This window comes from Choloepus didactylus, chromosome 23 (assembly GCF_015220235.1).
Source record: "Choloepus didactylus isolate mChoDid1 chromosome 23, mChoDid1.pri, whole genome shotgun sequence".
Taxonomy (NCBI): Eukaryota; Metazoa; Chordata; class Mammalia; order Pilosa; family Megalonychidae; genus Choloepus; species Choloepus didactylus.
Window position 1 is genome coordinate 11794264 of NC_051329.1, and position 14465 is coordinate 11808728.

The window sequence follows — 14465 nt, forward strand, 5'->3', positions numbered from 1 at the left end:
GAGAAACATCATTGTGATTTTTATAATAAAATAGAAATATTGAATTTAGCATTACTTAATATATTCTTATTTTATCAGTTTACTTCAATTTGAAGGAATCTCAAGCCTAGGAGAGTATGTGAATAACTGTGTTGAAGCGGTTCAAAAGGGTGAATTAATAGAAAGCGAATGAAAGCAAGATTGTTCAAAGCCAGAGCAATTTATTTAAAGAAAAAAGCAGATTAAAGTGGAAGGCCGACTAAGCCAGTACAGCTCTCCTGTCTAAGTAACCATGACTAAATTCCAAGTTTTAATATTTGTCTTTAGAGCCTATCCCCATTGTTGTTCCCCAAGAAAAAGCTAAGGTACTTTTTGGAATTTGAGCTGTGATTAGACTTAACTGAACAACCAGTAGTAAAAAGAACAGTGTTTGTTGTGATTGAATATCTTTTTATAATTTGTTTTTTTAGTATTGTTGTGATGGCTCAGGTAGGGGGGAGAAGATATGGGAGGATGGGGGGTGGTGTTTGGGAGGACTTCTTTGGAAGAGAAATGGAGCTTCAGTGTTTTAGATGTCTTTGACTTTTTAGTTTTGCATGAATAAAGGCTTGATTTCTGGCTTATTGTGTTTAGCGTTTGGAAGGTGATTGGGAATTTTCTGGAAGCCTTGGCTAGTCTTGCAGTCATTTCTGTTTAAAATACGGTATTAGGAGTTTGTCTAGATATGGAATTGTGTTCTCATTGATCTCACCAAGAAAGTATCGTCGTTTTTTCCGTAGATGAGAAGCAGGTATTAGTATTTTGTCAGGTTGGAGTGTTTGGTTAAAATATCTTGGCAGTTAAATTTAAAAAGAAAAGAAAATTCAACAGGCAACTGTTTCATTTATCAGTTGCAAATGTTTTTTTTTATTTTTTTCTTTCAAGGTTTCCTGTAAGGTAAAAATGTGGCATAGTAAAATGCCCTGTGGTCTTGATGGCTGGTTATAATTTTTACTTCATCATCATGTTGTGATGATGTTGTCCTTAATATATATATTTTAAATTCTAATATTTTAGTGACCTTGTATATATAGAATGCTTCATGTCAGCAGGTTATCCTGAACAGCCCTGTAAAAACAGGAAAAAAATAGACATTTATTTTTTTTTTGAATTTTGCTATTAAAATATTGTCAAAATAATGGAAAAGGAATCCAGTATCTCAGTACTCTAATCAGTAATGACTGGCTTTAATTTTCTGTGGTCTTTGCCCATGTGTATATGTGATTTACAGTTATGATGTAGCACTACTTTCACTTTGTTGGTGTGCCATATTTAGCTTAGTCGTTCCCTTATTATTTTAACATTTTATGTGATTTTCATGTTTTCAATTTTATGACACTGTAATGAACATGTTCATGTGTAATCCTAACAGTGGGATTACTACATTAAAGAGTATAATTTTATGGTAGTAAAAACGCATTTTCAGGCTGTTTTTAAGCAGTTTACACAGCCACCAAGAATTTATTAGAGTCCTCGTTCCATCACATCTTTAACAGTGAGATTTAGTTATTTTAATTTTTGTTAACTGTTCTAGTTTGCTAATGCTGCTGGAATGCAAAACACCAGAAATGGATCGGCTTTTATAAAAGGGGGTTTATTTGGTTACACAGCTAACAGTCTTAAGGCCATAAAGTGTCCAAGGTAACACATCAGCAATCGGGTACCTTCACTGGAGGATGGTCAGTGGTGTCCGAAAAACCTCTGTTAGCTGGGAAGGCACGTGTCTGGTGTCTGCTCCAAAGTTCTGGTTTCAAAATGGCTTTCTCCCAGGACGTTCCTCTCTAGGCTGCAGTTGCTCAAAAATGTCACTCTTAGTTGCTCTTGGGGCATTTGTCCTCTATTAGCTTCTCCGGAGCAAAAGTCTGCTTTCGACAGCTGTCTTCAAACTGTTTCTCATCTGCACCTACTCTCTCAACTTCTTTGCATTCTTCAAAGTGTCCCTCTTGGCTGTAGCTCCTCTTCAAAATGTCACTCTCAGCTGCATGAATTCCTTCTGTTTGTCAGCTCATGTATATGGCTCCAGTGATTTAATTTAGACCCACCCTGAATGGGTGGGATAACACCTCCATGGAAATTATCCAGTCAGGGTCCTCACCCACAGGTGGGTGGGGCGCATCTCTATGGAAACACTCAAAGAATTACAATCTAATCAACACTGATACCTCTGCCCACACAAGATTACATCAAAGATAATGGAGTTTTGGGGGAGAATACATTCAAACCGGCACATTAATTTAATAGGTTTAAGATTATAACTTTGATTTACAGCCATTATATATTTTTACAGTTTTAAAAAATGGTTAACTGAATTAATTTAATTTAAAACCAGTGGTTTCCTTAGAAAGCTAGGAATTTGGGAGAAATGTGGAAAGTTAAATCTTTCAGGTCATTGGTAATTCTCTTTCCATTTGAGTTTCTTCCCTTCTCTTACAATTCGTTATTCTTTTGTCACCTTCCAGTTTTGCAATGAGAGCTGCCTTGGGGTCCCAAACCTGTTAGTTATACATTGGATGAAAATGAATTTATGTTGGGTATATGACTGCAGCTGGAGGTGCATCATCCTTCTACTTTGAAACTCTTCTTAAGACTGTGAATGAAGTTTACAACTATTAAGGAGAAAAAAGCTATCTACAACTTAGTGTGGGAGAGAGCTCCTACAGTATTCCATTCCAGAGGCAAAATAGGATATTAAAGATTTGTTGTATGACTATGTTTATCCTCTGAAATTTTATTTTTCTGAAATTTTATTCTAGCTCGTATACTTATAGGCACATTCTTTTAATGCAGTTTATAGCTAGACTGTGAAATTGGAGTTTTTCAATGGTCATATCCAAATGAGTAAAAGTAAGGCCTTTGAATACTGTATGTCTAATGGTTGAGTGTGCATACACTGTTTATCAAGTTTAAGTAGTCTTACTCTGTCTCTTAAGATTTTTACTTTTCAGTTTTTAACTCTTTTCTGCAACTTAGATATGACCTTTGATTGGATCCCTTAAACTGAAGGACAATGGCAGAAAGCAAGTGAGAGGAAGGACTGAGGGAAGGAGTTCAGGACTCATTTTTGTACAGTTCTGCTGCGAGGTTTCTCCCAACCCAAACAGAGAGTATGTTCCTAACTAGCATCCAACCTGCTTTGGAAGACATACGGAACATAAAGGAGACAATTTTCTCTTCCCCCTTTATACCTCCAAAGCTAGCATCTGCTCCTATTCTTTTTGATTTGATTTTTCAGGAAATAAAATCCAGTGAGATTAAATCACTTAAAACTTGGAGTGAAAATAAATGGTAGACTGTTTTCTTTATAAGCCCTGAGTGAATCATCCTCCTTTGGGGCATGGATGGTTTTGGGAAACCCAGCTTAGCTCTTCTTGGCGGTTGATGTCATGTTGTTAGTTGTGATCAGCTCTGACTAGAAAGTGAGGGTGCGCTTTTAGAGGTAGGGTATAGCACTGATAACTTAGAGTGTTACATAGAAGACTCAAAACCTTCTGGATTTAATTCTTGAAAAGCAGGAGTGGTGATAATCATTAGAGCTTATAGACTAGATAGTCAATAAAGAAAAATAATGGAAATCAAGGATTGGACAGGATGGATTTCCATGTGATACCACCATACAAGAAAAGACATAGATCAGTCATTAATTCTTGCCTTTTTCTTTGGTCTATTTCTGTAGCAAAAAAGAAATTCCTGTGTTTAATTTTACCATCCATGAGATCCACTGTCAAAGGAACATTGGTATATGTCCTGTCTGCAAGGAACCATTTCCCAAATCTGACATGGAGAGTCACATGGCTACAGAACACTGCCAGGTGAATCACCAAGTACCCAAATGTTCCTAAATGTGTTGTATTTGCTGATGAGCATGTTGTCACAAAGCCTATTTATTGATTCTCACTTCTTACTTTAGGTGATCTGCAAATGTAACAAGAAATTGGAGAAGAGGCAGTTAAAGAAGCATGAGGTTAGTCTCCATGCACTACGAAGGGAGTGCCAATCCTACTGAGATTACAGAGGCACATGCAGAGTAGAAAGCCCGTCTACTTGAGTCTTTGTTCTCTATATTCACACTGTCTCTCAACACCTTACTATTCTACTGTGGCCAGATTCAGCTGAATGGCTGTTACACCAGATGCCTCAGTCTTTCCCTTTGGAACCGAGTCTTTTATTTCTCCTGGCGTTTGGCTGTAGGCAGCCTCACTGCAGGCTAAGGGAGTTTTGGGGTTGCCAGTGTGCTGTGAACTCTTTAGCACACAACCTGCCTTGCATCTTGTAATTGCATTTTGACTTCTTGATCACTTGGATAATGTGAGAATGAGGTTAAGTTTAGCTTTCACACAGGAAGGTGTGCCTTGCAGGTTGGGGCAGTTAAGGAATTGGCAGAAGGTTAAAAAGACAAACTGTAATCCATAGTCAGTCCCCCTGCTTATCCACCCACTATCGACAGTCAGTCCCCCTGCTTATCTGCCCACTATCTACTATCCTTGCAAGGTAGAGACTCAGAATAGAGGTTCCCAAAATAGCCTCATAACCTGTTACCAAACTAGCCCAGACTGGCTCTAAAGAGGCCTGGGCATAACCATTATAGTCAGGGGTGGAGATTTTTTCCAGCAGTTCCTAATGTTGCAAATTTGCGTGGGAAACGTATTTCAAACATTTTCGATTTGGACGGGCTGCATGTTCCAAATTTGCACGGGCTAGTTAGGTTTGTCGAATAGAATGTAACCTCTGAAGTATCCAGCCAATGGAAAAACGGGAGGGACTTGCGGTTAGGTGTAGGGAATGAATACTGCTGAGTCTATTGTTCTGGGCGCCAACCCCCACATTTTGGTTCTCGCAAGACTGTGAATAAATTATTTTCTTCTCCACAGTTGGGTGAACGTTTATTCCTTTTTAGGAATAGTGCTTGTTTCTCACAGATAACACACTGCTTATGTCCAAAGAAATTCCTCAGAGGGCATTTGGTGAGAGAGGTCACACTATCATTTGGTCCCTAATTGAGATAAAACTGGCCATAGCTGAATGCGTGTATTAATTCACCAGTTTAAAAATCCCCATAGTTCTTTAGGTGGTGATTACATAGGACTGTGTACATGCATGTAAAAATTCATCAAGTTATACCCTTAAGTTTTGTGCATTTCTCTCTGTACTTTGAAAAAAATTTAACTTATTTTTATTAATTTTTAGTTGAATTACCTTTACTTATAAAAGGTTATTCACATTCAATGTAGAAAATTTAGAAAATAGAGGAAAGTATAAAAAAGAAAACAAGAATGTCTTATAACCCCACAGCTCAGAGAAAAACATCTCATAATTATTTTGGCATTCTTTATTTCATTCTTTTTTCCATGCATTTGATCTGGTTTTGGAGGCCTCACCAACCTGGAAGTGTATTATTGCAGTCACATTAACAATAACATTCAGCGTTTCTCTGGCTCCAGCCTCAGTCTGCTATGTAAAACAACCTTCAGCACACTGCCCCCACTTTTTTTCTCTCCCAGCTATTTCTGTGGTAATATGCCAATAGTTACATAGGTACAAGTACAGAGTGTTCTTTAACATTCTGGCAAGTCAGACTATGACAATTTTAGACCAGAGATGAACTATTTAGAGTATTCTGCATTAAAAAAAAATTTTTTTTTAATTTTATACTTCATTTTCTATTCTGGGGGGTTACTAGCACTTTTTAGAGTTGTTAACAAAATATTTAATATATTGTACGAGATGTGCCAGTGATTAATTTGCCCTTTTGCTCTTGAGTAATTTAAAGCAATGGCACTTTTTCTTTAAAAAAGACTTGAAAAAACCCAGACAACTCTTTCTTAATTTGTATTACATCTACATGGTATATCATTTTAAAGCCACATAAATTTAAATTCACATAAAATTTAAATATTTTAAATATTTAAAGGAGATAAGAAAACATTATCTTTCTTCTACCACTGTGCCTCAGCTACTTATGCCCTCTTTACCAGTTTCTGGTGCTTTCTGCAAGAGATAATCCCATGCATATACAAACAGTACTAAAAAAGTTTGGAGTAGCATTTGGAATAAAACTTGGGTTTAATTAGTGTGAAAAGAAATAAAAAATTTTATTTTCTTTACAGTGGCTATAAATCATCTAAACTTTTGAAATGATATTATGTGAAAGTTCTGAGCTTAGGCTCCCAAGTTTTAAAATGTGCATAACTTAGTTAACATATTCCTGTATATCTTTTTAATGTTTTTGGTGTTTTAGCAACAAATTCCAATTCATTTTTGTGCTTTATCTGCTGAGTTCATTTGTATTCTCAGGATTCCTAGCTTTTTTGGTTAGTTTAAAGCCAGTGCTATACACGGATGTGCAGGTTAGAAAAACAGTGTCTTTTTAGATGGCAGTCTCTTTTCCTCCTTACCAAGTACTTAAGACTGAGTTGAAGTAGTAAGGGGAGGTTGGGTTGGTGAAGTTTTGTCAGACATTTCTGAATTGCTATGCTTCTTGATATTTGCTCCTGGGCTTCTCTGATATTGGGTAACTATGTAATGTGTGCACAAACTGATGATAGTTGTGGTGGCTGAATGGATTCCTTTTGAGAGTTTTCCTCTCTTTGTAGAACTTTGTGGCTGGAATATAAGAGGAAGTTATACTTCAAATACATAGGAAAACATGGCAGGTGAAATTAGTGGTAGAAAAGAATTTCAAAGTAAATGATTTTGGCTTTCCTTTCTCTTTATTAACATGGCCTCTCCTAGGTACATATATTAACTGGCTTGTTACTCTGTTGCAGGAGACTGAGTGCCCTTTGCGGCTTGCCCTCTGCCAGCACTGTGATTTGGAACTTTCTGTTCTGAAACTAAAAGACCATGAAGATTACTGTGGTGCCCGGACAGAGCTATGTGGCAGTTGTGGGCTTAATATCCTGGTGAAAGATCTGAAGACTCACCCTGCAGTTTGTGGGAGAGAAGGGGAGGAAAAGAGAAATGAGGTTGTCATACCTCCTGATGCATATGATGAGTCTTGGAGTCAAGATGGAATCTGGATTGCATCCCACCTCCTCAGACAAATTGAAGCTCTCAACTCACCCATGAGGCTACCTCGAAGGCACCTGCAGTCCTTTGAGTCAGATCTTTTCCAGAGTAGGACTACCAACCAAAGGAACGTGACATCCCAGTTTCCAATTCAGAATAATCTGTGTGAGTTGTACTTGGGATTGGGAAACTGGAATGGTATCAAAATTCCAGGACAAATGGGGTACAGAGGAGGCTGAAGAACAGGGTTTAGGACCAAATCAATCTTGATTATAAAAGCTTGACTTTTGCTGGGTAATCTTGAAAAGAATACCTAACCTTCTTATATAATGGTATCGCAGAACCTCTTCCCTGTTGGATTACTGTTAGAGTTGATGATAATGATGACAATGCTATTGATAATTAAGTTCTATTAAATATACCCCATATGCAAAGTGCTTTATAGGTATTTAATTCTCACAACAATCTTAGGGTGGGTACTGTTCCCATTTTACAGATCAGGAGACTGAGGCACTGAATGGTTCAGTAATTTCCCTAAGATCACATAGCTCGTAAGTGGCAGAGCTGGGATTTGAATTGAGGCAGTCTGACCCCTTGCTTTAAACCGTTCTGTTCTAATGCAGAAAATATATGTAAAATATTTAGTGCAGTGCCTATTATGGTTCAATAATATTACTTATTCATAATACAATTAGAATAATAATGGAGCCTTTTCTCATGGCAGACTTATTGTTTTGGAGTCCCTTAAGAACTGGAGGGCCAGGGTAATGGAGATCTAGGTCTCTTTTTCCTCCCAAGGTAGCTATAAACCTTTAATATTTGGTAGGCATGGACTTGAGCTGAGGGGCAACAACATCTCTAATGTATCTTGCATTCTGGTTGTTTTTTTTTCCAGTTGAGGAACAAGAAAGGCAGGAAAGAAATAGAAGCCACCAGCCCCCCAAAGAAGGTGGTGAAGATAGTGCAAACTTGGACTTCATGTTGGCCCTAAGTCTGCAAAATGAGGGCCAAGTTCCCAATATGGCTGAACAAAGCTTCTGGACGGCCATATGTGAAGCAGATCAGCCCCATGGAGGGCCCAGTGCTCTCAGTGACATAAAAGGTACGTTTATTCTTGCATTGGCCTCTGTCTCTGCCTTTTGTAAACCTTATACAATTCACATAAAATTTAAAATTTTTCATGAGACAGAATTTGCCTCATTATTTTTTGGTTTGTTTTTCCCAACTATTATTTAAAAAAATTGCCAGAATAAAGTGAACCACCCATATATTCCTTACTTGTATTCACAAATTTTAATACTTTCCCACATTTGTCTTTATATAGGTATCTCCCTGAACTATTTTTAATACAGTTTTATTGAGATATAGTCATATACCCTACAATCATACCCAGTGCACAGTTATTCATAGTACCATCATATAGTTGTACATTCATCACCAGAATCAATTTTTGAACATTTTCCTTACTCCAAAGAAAAAAAAATAAAAATAAAAGTTAAAAAGAACACCTAAAACATTCCATCCTGTTTTTCATTTAATTTTTGTCTTCATTTTTCTATTCATCTGTCCATACAGTGGATGGTTTTTACAATCGACATATTCACACCATGTAATCTACATAGTTATACAATAGTCTTCAAGAATGAAGGCCACTGGGTTGCAGTTCGACAGCTTCAGATATTTCTCTCTAGCCATTCCAACACACTAAAAACTACAAAGGGATATCTATGTAGCATATAAGAATATGCTCCAGAATGACCTCTTGACTCCATTTGAAATCTCTCAGCCACTGAAACTTGTTTCATCTCTCTTCCCGCTTTTGGTCAAGATTTCTCAGTTCCACAATGGTGGGTACAGGCTGAGTCTTACGTGGCTGGTTAGAGGAGACAATAGTAGACTGTTAATAAAACTTGGATAGGTGATGACAATTTTTTCCTTTAAAAAGAATTGTATTTTTAAAATAATAACAAGTTATATTAATTTGAATACTAGTAAATGTATTTGAAATATTTTGTTTCTACAGTCTTCTCTACACAGTGGTTAATGTGAATTTTGTACTGAAAATATGCATAAAATGATTCTGTGCTCCTTAGGAAGCTATGTCCCCACAGGTTGAAAAAGCACTGTTCTAGGCCGTATATTCTTCCTAAAAAGTAATGTTTTTTTATATTGTATAGGGTTTCTAAAAAGAGGCAATTTATACATATGTAACCGAAGCAGTGGGTACACTTTTTTCCCATTCCTTAAACTTTTTATTTTGAAATAATTTCAAATTTAGAGGAGAGTTGTGCAAATAGTACAAAACCCATACAGAGCACTTTAGCATATGCCCTCCTATCCCCTCACCCCAATGTCAAGAACTAAGATCCACCAATTTTAACATTTTGCTACATTTTCCATCCATCTATCAATCCATCTATCTTTTTATCTATCTCTTTTCTAAACATTTGAGAGTTGGTTGTATACATCATGCCCCTTGGACACAGTACTTTAGTGTACATTTCCTAAGAATAAGGGTATTTATTTATGTGATCACCTTAAGTACAGTTACCATGTTCAAGAAATTTACATTGTTATGAAGCTTATAGTCTATGTTTCAATCTTTTTCATATGACTCAGTAATGTTATTTTTTAAAAATAAATTTGACTGAGTTCACATACCATACAATTCATCATCAATGACTCACAATATCATCACATAGTTGGGCATTCATCACCATGATCAATTTTAGAACATTTTCATTACTCCAGAAAAATAAAAATAGGAAAGAAAACCCAAAACATCTCATACCCCATATCCCCCCTATTATGCTTCAGGACTTCATTCCTTATTGCTGAATAATATTCCATCATATGTATATACCACATTTTGTTTATCCATTCATTGGTTGATGGACACTTGGATTGTTTCCATCTTTTGGCAACTATGAATAATGCCACTATGAACATCATTGTGCAGACGTCTGTTCATATCCCTGGTTTCAGATTTTCTTGGGTATATCAAGTATCAGGAATACTAGGTCATAAGGCAACTCCATACTTAGCATCCTCAGGAATTGCCAAACCATCCTCCACAGTGGCTATATACTTTTACAGTTCACCAGCATTGAATAAGTGTTCCAATTTCTCCACATCCTCTCTAACACTTGTAATTTGCTGTTTGTTTAATAGTGGCCAATCTAGTAGGTATGAAATGATATCTCATTGAGGTTTTGATTTGCATTTCCATGATAACTAGTGAAGCTGAGCATCTTTTCATGTGTTTTTTAGCCATTTGTATGCCCTCTTTGGAAAAATTTCTAGTCATGTTTTTTGCCCGTTTTTTAATTGGGTTGTTTGTCTTTTTATTATTGAGTAGGATTTTATATATTCTGGATATCAAACCCTTATTAGATATGTAGTTTCCATATATTTTCTCCCATTGAGTCGGCTGTCTTTTTTGTAGTCAGGGCACTTGCTTTGACAATTGGGTCATCAGTATACAAAACAGGGCCGGGTATACCCATGCAGGGGGTGTAAACCCACTCCTACGGGCCTGGGATAGGGTCTGGAAAGGCTCCAAAAAGCCCTGCTTTTACCCCCTGCACTTTCTGGCTTGCCCAGCAGATGGCATTCTACAGTTCCTTTTTCATCCTCAGAAGCTCATGGCTCATGGTACCTGTCAGCATCTGACCAGGCAGAAACTGGAACTGTGGGGATCTCACTTCACAGGCCAATATCTGGCTCAGTGTTGGGCTTTGTCCCCCTCTGTACTTGGGGCAGAGGACTTCCGCAACCACCCCTGTGTAGCTACCCACCAGGGAAGGATCAGGCTTCCTGCTGTTGCTTCCTCAAGGGTGGGGGATGGGCATCAGTACCCATGGCCGGAGTGACTGTCTCTACCCACATTTTCTCAGCCCCTTTGTCCTGCAGTGACCTGGCATTGAAATGTTCTCAAACAGATGTTTGGGGCAGCTTCTGCCTGGGTACTTTTGTGCTTTTGGGAAAGAAAGAAGTAGATTTTACCATTTGCTCCTCCCTAATCCTTCATTTTGTGAGCGCCTCCTTGGTGCCCTTTGGTATTCCACACTCTTCTGTGGCTTGTGCTCTGCCCTGGGCCTCTGTGGACTTGGGTCTCTGTGTCTGAATATAAGTGGGCAGTAATGTCATTTTGAACCTTTTCTCCATTATTAGATCCAGCCCAGGATCCTGTTTTGCATTTAACTGTTTTTGTATATTTAGTTACTTTGTTTTTTAATTGTGAGAATCTATATACAACATAAATGTTCCCATCTCAACCATTCCCATATGTACCATTCAGTGGGATAAACATTTTCAATATTGTGCTATGCTCACCACCGTCCATTACATCCCAGACAGAAAATTTACACTCATTAAATGCTTAACATCTTGAATTGATAACAGTCTCATTGTTTTGATGTCAAGTAAACTTTAATAGCATATACAAAGTATGTTCCTATACTTTTCTGTCCTTCCACCTTTATGTATATACTGTCACAAATTACATATTTATACATTATGAGTCCAAAACCATTAATTTTTATCATTACTTCTTATGCATTTGCCATTTAGATCTGTAGGAAATAAAAACTGGGGTACAGACCAAAAATACAGTAGCATTGGCATTTATATTTATCCATGTTACCTTTATCAGATCTCTTTATTTCTTCATGTGGTTTAGATTTATTGTCTAGTATCCTTTCAGCCTGAAGAACTGCCTTTAGCATCTTTCACAGGACTGGTCTAGGAGTGCAAACTCCTTTAGCTTTTGTTTATCTGGGAATGTCTTAATCTCTCTCTCATTTTTTTAAATGCAATTTTATTGAGATATAATCACATAACATACAGTCATTCAAAGTGTACAATCAGTTCACAGTTTCATCATATAGTTATGCTTTCATTGCCACAAACTTTGAACATTTTCATTACTCCAAAAAATAAAATGAAAATTAAAAGAAAAAAGAATACCAAAACATCCCATTCCCCTTCTCCCCCATTGTTCATTTAGTTTTTTTAAAACACAGTTTAATTGAGATATATTCACACACCCTACAGTCTTCCACAGTGTACAATCAGTTATTCACAGCACCATCATACAGGTGTGCTTCATCACCAGAATCAATTTTTGAACGTTTTCCTTACTCCAAAATAAAAATAAAAGCAAAAAAGAACACCTGAATCTTTCCATCCCCTCCATCCCACCCTATTCTTCATTTAATTTTTGTCCCCATTTTTCCACTCATCTGTCCATACACTGGATAAAGGGAGTGCGAGCCACAAGGTTTTTAGTTACACAGTCACACTATGCAATCTATATAGTTATTCAGTCGTCTTCAAGAATCAAAGCTACTGGGTTGCAGTTCAACAGTTTCAGGTATTTCCCTCTAGCCATTCCAACACACTAAAGTCTAAAAGGTGATAGGTATATAGCTCATAGGAATACCCTCCAGAGTGATCTCGACTCCATTTGTAATCTCTCAGCCACTGGAATTCTACTTTGCTTTATCTCTCTTCTCCCTTTTGGTCAAGAAGATCCTCTTAGTCCCACAGTTCTGGGTGCAAGCTTATCTCCAGGAGTCATTTCCCACATTGCCAGGGGGATTCACACACCTGGGAGTCACGTCCCACGTAGTGGGGAGGGTAGTGAGTTCAACTGCCGAGTGAGCTTAGAGGGGGGGGGGGGGGCACATCTGAGCAACAAAGAGGCTCTCTGGGGAGGGCTCCTAGGCACAATTATAAGTGGGCTTAGCCTCTCCCTTGCAGCAACTAGCCTCACAGGGGAAGGCCCCCAGATCGAGGGCTCAGCCCACTAAATTTCTCCCTCATTTTTGAAAGACAGTGTTGCTGATACAGAATTCTTGGTTGGTAATATTTTGCTTTCAGCATCCTAAATATGTCATCCTACTTCCTTCTAGCCTCCATGGCTATTGATGAAAAATTGATGAAAAAATTTTGAGGCTTTCCTGTATGTGATGCATTGCTTCTCTCCTGTGGCTTTCAGGATTCTTTCTGTACTACTGGCATTTGACGGTCTGATTTTAATATCTCTTGGTCTCCATCTATTTGGTTTATCCTGTTTGGAGTCCATTGAGCTTTTTAAATGAGTACATTCATTTCTTTTGTTAAATTTGGGGAGTTTTCAGCCATTATTTCTTTGAATATTCTCTCTGCCCCTTCCCCTCATCTCCTTCTGGGATGCCCACAATCCATATATTGGTACACTTGGTTGTGTCCCACAGGTCTCTCAGACTCTGTTCACTTTTCTTCAGACATATTTCTTTCTGCTCCTCAGACTGAATTGCAATTGTCTTGAAATTCACTGATCCTTTCTTCTTCCAGCTCCAACCTGCTGCTGAACTTCTCTTGGTAATTTTTAATTTCTTTATTGTGGTCTTCAGTTCTGGTTTCTTTTCATGATCTTTATCTCTTTATTGCTTTTCTTTTTGTGCTCATCTATCATTTTCCTGATTTTCTTTAGTTCTTTGTCCATGTTTCACTTTAGCTCTTTGAGCATATTTAGAACCATTTTTAGAAAAGTGTTTGCCTGTTAAGTCCAAGGTGTGGTCCTCCTCATTGATGGTTTCTAATGCTTTAACCTTCTCCTTTGCATGGCCAAAGCTTCATCTTTCTTTGTATAAATTATCTTTTTCTGCAACCTGGACTTTTTGATGTTTTAATAGGTTGTCTCTGGAATTTAGACTCTGAGTTGTCTGTTCTTTAAACTTGTATCCAACTAGTTATGACAGATTTATTTGACCTCCAAGAGCTAACAAAAAAAAGAAAGAAAGAAAGAAAGAAAGAAATCAAAAAACAGAAAAGAAAGAAAGAAAAGGAAAAAGAAAATACCTTTCACAGTCTTGGTGGATTGGGTTTGTATGAGTGCTTGCCTTCAGGGCTTTGCAGTCCTAATAATGAGTTTAGAGAATAGCCTGAGGCAAAAGCATAGGGTCCTCCCTGATCGTTTCTGCACATACAGATGGTCCTGGTCATGCATGCATGGGGCTAAGAATTCCCCCATTTACCCAGATACCAATGTCCTCATTCCCCTAGGAAACAGTGTTTCCTCATGCTTCAGGGTGCGTCACTGTGTGTCCACAGCTGACACTCCTTTGCCCCAGGCAATTGTGATTTGACTGTTTTCCTACAGTGTTTTGTGAGCTGCTTGAAGGGGCAGGTCAAGCTCTGAGATGGTGAGGCTGTGGACCCCAGATAGATTGACGCAGATGGGCACACCCTAGTATATGCCCAAAGGTTACTCTGCCCTCTCTAGAACCAGGACCAGGGACCCACAGTGAGAGTGTGGGCTAGGTCCCTGTGGAGCTCGTGAGGGGGTGGGGCAGGGACCAGCAAGGGCAACACAAGGTTTTCTTTTTTCTTGATTCAGTGCTTGCCTCTTACTGCACCCCTTTAACTGTTTTCTGGAGCTTTGAGAAAGATGTTTC

General features: G+C 38.0%; 1 protein-coding gene across 5 annotated transcripts in view; it reads left to right on the plus strand.

The window, feature by feature from the left end:
* Window positions 1-14465, plus strand: part of TRAFD1 (TRAF-type zinc finger domain containing 1) — a 39690-nt gene that overhangs the window by 17238 nt on the left and 7987 nt on the right. For all 5 annotated transcript variants that reach the window (XM_037816636.1, XM_037816635.1, XM_037816638.1 and 2 more), the window contains 4 exons: window positions 3692-3827; window positions 3926-3979; window positions 6783-7188; window positions 7919-8125. In XM_037816636.1, coding sequence (XP_037672564.1) covers window positions 3692-3827; window positions 3926-3979; window positions 6783-7188; window positions 7919-8125 — 803 coding nt within the window. The remainder of the gene's footprint in view (window positions 1-3691; window positions 3828-3925; window positions 3980-6782; window positions 7189-7918; window positions 8126-14465) is intronic.